The sequence below is a fragment of the Amaranthus tricolor genome, chromosome 3 (genome assembly GCF_026212465.1).
Source record: "Amaranthus tricolor cultivar Red isolate AtriRed21 chromosome 3, ASM2621246v1, whole genome shotgun sequence".
Lineage (NCBI taxonomy): Eukaryota > Viridiplantae > Streptophyta > Magnoliopsida > Caryophyllales > Amaranthaceae > Amaranthus > Amaranthus tricolor.
This window is the reverse complement of record NC_080049.1, coordinates 8,642,244-8,646,877: the sequence shown is the minus strand read 5'-3', so window position 1 is coordinate 8,646,877 and position 4,634 is coordinate 8,642,244. Positions and strand designations below refer to the sequence as shown.

At 35.0% G+C, this 4,634-nt stretch overlaps 1 protein-coding gene across 1 annotated transcript; it reads right to left on the bottom strand.

Annotated features, from left to right (window-relative positions):
- Positions 1-565: 565 nt before the first annotated feature.
- Positions 566-2,610, bottom strand: LOC130809456 (uncharacterized). Its single transcript, XM_057675249.1, has 3 exons — positions 1,473-2,610; positions 942-1,395; positions 566-877 (listed from the first exon to the last, which is right to left on the bottom strand). The coding sequence occupies exons 1-3, from the start codon at positions 1,861-1,863 to the stop codon at positions 616-618; spliced, it is 1,107 nt and encodes a 368-aa protein (XP_057531232.1). The 5' UTR covers positions 1,864-2,610; the 3' UTR covers positions 566-615.
- Between the last annotated feature and the right edge of the window lie 2,024 nt (positions 2,611-4,634).

Sequence of the window (4,634 nt, the reverse complement as noted above, 5' to 3'; positions counted from 1 at the left end):
ATAAACGATACGAGCGACGTTGATGTATGTCAACTAACTTATATCGTTTATGAATATTTGTTCCGCGGCTATTTCCAGTAGTAGTTGGGTCATACCAATGACATTTGAACAACGTTACTCTTTTGATAGGTATCCCCGGGTATTCAACCTCTACGATTTCAAGCAATTGCCCGTAAAAATGTTCTTCGTCACGACTGTTGTCAACAGCTTTGACGCACACTCCGCTATTGTCTGCTAATTTATTTGATGCATGACGTACTGTATGGAATCTATATCCGTTCGTGTAACAGACATTGTAACTCCGAGCATGTTTTAGTGGTCCTTCAGTAATCTGCTTCAAAATGTCACTGTTCACTCGGTTATCGAATGATCCTTGTCTTGCCTGTAACACAAATGGAAATAACTTTATGAATTTAATTAACGTAATATTGACATACATACATAATAACTAACGTAATAGATGAACAACATACTGCAGTTCTGAACGCATTAGTGAAATTATCTTGCACAAACGCTTCAATCCTCTGACTTGACCAATTCGGTTGATGTCTTTGAATTGAACTTTTAAACTCAGATACAAATACATCCACTTCTGGACAATTCATTAACACGTATCTATGTATCTCTTTCATCCAAAATATATGCTACTCCTTTTCCATGAAATCTTATTGGATGACTGAAGATTGTGAATACACCAGTTACAACATTGTTGTAACTTCCATCGTCATTCCTAGGAAGGTCTCTGACCCTACATCGCACATGTGGCTCAAAATAATGGGAAACAAAATGCGATGCTTCCTCGGTTAAATATGCGTTGCATATCGACGCTTCAACATGAGTTTTATTTTTGACATTCAGTTTCAAATGTCTAAGGTACCTGTATGGAAAAATTAGTTCACTGGTAGAATAATGAAAAATTTAATTACATATGATTTTTATACCTCTCAAATGGATACATCCATCTGTATTGGACCGGTCCTGCAATTCTAGCCTCATATGCCAAATGGATAGGAAGGTGCTCCATGCTATCAAAGAATGTGGGCGGAAAGATAGTCTCTAGTTTGCAGATGATAACCGGAATATCTGCTTCCATTTTCCTCAAATCCTCCACACATAGCTTTGTGGTTGTCAAACTTCTAAAATATAAGCTCAACTCTGTAAGAGCTTCCCAAACCTTCACCAGTAGCAATTCTCTGAATGCAATTGGAATTAAGCATTGCATGAAAACATGACAGTCGTGACTTTTCATGCCGAACAATTGATGCTTGGCCATTTCAATATTCCTTGCCATATTGGAGACATAACCATCGGGAAATCTAATACTCTTCAACCATTGAAGCAAGGCACGTATCTGTTCTTCATTTAATGTATAGGAAGCTCTAGGAATAGACGTACCTGTATATAATCATATGAAGATGTTATATGAATTATTATTAATTATTAATTAAATAAAGGTTTGAGTGTACACGTACCTATAGGATGCAATTCTGAACGTATACCAAGTTCACGCAGATCGTGTCTTCCCTTGATGTGATCCTTTGTTTTACTTGGCACACACAACAAAGTGTTGAAAATGTTATCAAAAACATTCTTCTCTATGTGCATAACATCCAAATTATGTCGAATCGTGTTAGTTTTCCAATATGGCAAGTCCCAGAATATGCTCCTCTTCTTCCATCCAGCAGAGTACTTACTAGCCTCTTCATTATGTTCCGGTGCATCTTCTTCATTGACTCTAAAAAAACCAACACACCTTCTTGCTATGCGTAAGGTAGAAAGCTTGGGAATCATCCATGCAGTAAGGGCAAGCATATCGGCCCGCAGTACTCCACCCGGACAATATCGAATAAGCCGGAAAGTCATTGATCGTCCACATTAAAGCTGCTCGTAGTTGGAAATTCTCCTTTCTTGACACATCAAATGTACAAATACCCTCCTCCCACAACATATTCAACTCTTGTATTAGTAGTTGAAGATATAAGTCAATGTTGTGCTTTGGGTTACTCGGCCCAGGGACAATCACGGTCAAGAACATATACGGCTTCCTCATGCACATCCATGGCGGAAGATTGTACGGTGTTAAAATGACAGGCCACGATGAATACTGTTGACCCGAACTTCCAAATGGGTTAAAACCATCTGTACACAGACCAAGCCGCACGTTTCGAGTCTCCAATGCAAAGTCTGGATGAATGTCGTTAAATGTCAACCATGCTTCAGCATCGGACGGATGTATCATCTCTCCATCCTTAGTGCGGTGCTCTGCATGCCACCTCATATGCCTAGCTGTTGCCTCTGAAGCATACAATCTTTGTAATCTGGGCCCTAGGGGAAAATAATGAAATTGTTTCCACGAAACCTTATCACCCTTACTGTTTCTTCTCCATCTAGAAGTTTCACAAACGTAACAGCAAGTTGCATTCGCATTATTCCCCCAATATATCAAACATCTGTTAGGACAACAATCTATCTTCTCAACAGGTAATCCAAGAGCAGCTATTTGTTTTTTCGTTTCGTAAAAGTTGTTTACCATCGTATTGTCTTCTGGTAACACTTCGTTCTGAATACCACAAATATCGTCGTAACACCTCTCAGTGAGATGATGGTCTGTCTTCATGTAACATCTCGGAATAACTCGGATCGTACGAAAAGAGAAGATGACCTTTTAAAAACAAGTATATATCGTCCGAGTCAAACCAGGATGTTAGAAGGCAGTTAAAAACGGATTTGAAATTAAGGGAAGCTTGCGGATCGAGTTTTATTAGTGTTATTATGAACTACTAGATATAAGAAATTCTTAGCAGCGGATAAGAACGAAAAATTAAATTTACTTATTACAACTTGAGAACGAAATCGCCTCATAAAACCAAATATTCTTTAAACTTTATTAGAAGTTCTTATCAAGACTTCTGTATCCTAACGATTTATTTCTCCAAGGGACAATCCTCACTCCCCAGACCTGCAACTTAACTTACTGCTAGTCATTGCCCAGATAGGAAACAACATCATCGCAGGGTCGTTAAGACCAAAAGTACACGTCAGCAACGTCGCATACCAAATAAATAATAATATAAGAGAAAGTTTTAATTTATTAGCTGACAATTCACAGAACCTTATGCTTCGATCATGCTTATTAAGAATAATTATTTTCATGTAAAGGTTAGTCAGCCATACTGCTGTACTATCCAGCCATACTGCCGGTACACTCCAAACTCCATAAGTGAGACAATACATTAGGGGGAGCTAACCCCTAAGCAAGTCTCTACCATAGACACTCGCCTTACTTCGGTGCCTATGGTTAAGTATGCATACCCCCGCGGTGGCTCATAATGCCCTCATATACCGCGAGTAATTCATTTCCACCAATTGACGTCATACTACGTCCACTTTAAAGTTAGTGAGGTCATACTACCTCTGCTTATCAAAACAATGTATAAAAAATTATTGATTCGAAAGATAACATTATCCGTACTATATATCCATACTTTACTTTTGTATACCATTATTATATGATACATCGGACTAATGCGAACCACGCTGCGTGTACATACCTTAAGCAAGATAACCAACTCACAAGCGTCTTAGTCAATTCCCGGTCACGAATCGACTTCCTACAAGGTTCAATCATATTCGGAAAATAAGCACACATACACATTTTCCTCAAATCATCCATAACACACATATACAATCACATCCATACCTAGAATACTACACACAACATGAACATCCATCACATACTATAACATGGTATATACACAAAACCGGACAGCCTATACAATATGTCCAAAAACTCAACTTAAAACTGTCAAACTGAAAATCCGATTTCACCGTTGCGTCCGGAAGGCGTCAAAACCCCCGGGTACCAATTTTCATAATTTATAACATAGTATAAGTATTTTTAACTTAATTTCAAAGCCAAAAATGTTCCAAAAACACATTTTTTTCACCATTTTCAAAACCTACGGGATTTTGTCATTCCATCATTTTTTTATCACAAAAATATAAATATCAATGTTTGATGTCCTATTAAATCTAAACAACAAAAATTACATAAAAATAAATTTTAATGAATTATTATTATATATTTTTTTTTCAATATAATTCTTTTTACACAAATGTTTTCACACATACACATCACATATATACATGTATATTTTTTTTTTACCAACATTATAAATTCCTTCTATTAATCAATAAAAATAAATAAATAAATTCCTAACACCACATACATTTTTTTTTTCTATGAACATCCATTTATATATATATATATATATATATATATATATATATATATATATATATATATATATATATATATATATATATATATATATATATATATATATATATATATATATATATATATATATATATATATATTTTCAATCATCCATCAAACAATTTCTTCACTCATATGTAAACATATCCAAAACCCTAAAAAAAACCATACATCAATTTAGATAGAAAAATACATCCCAAAATCATACATGAAATTTTAAATTCTTAAATTAAACATGAATTATAAGATAAAACATATAATAATCATAGAATTTTAAATTAAAACTTAAGAATCAACATAGATTAAGAATTACACTTACAATTGTAAAGGAAAATACCTAATGATCAAGTGTAAT

What these genes read in the sequence shown, in the direction of transcription:
- LOC130809456 (XM_057675249.1), bottom strand. Translation starts at nt 1,863, where the DNA reads ATGACTTTCCGGCTTATTCGATATTGTCCGGGTGGAGTACTGCGGGCC. An exon ending in TTCAGAATTGCATCCTATAG is followed by an intron (nt 1,396 to 1,472) that starts GTACGTGTACAC and finishes GATTATATACAG; the next exon opens with GTACGTCTATTCCTAGAGCT. An exon ending in TGGATGTATCCATTTGAGAG is followed by an intron (nt 878 to 941) that starts GTATAAAAATCA and finishes TTTTCCATACAG; the next exon opens with GTACCTTAGACATTTGAAAC.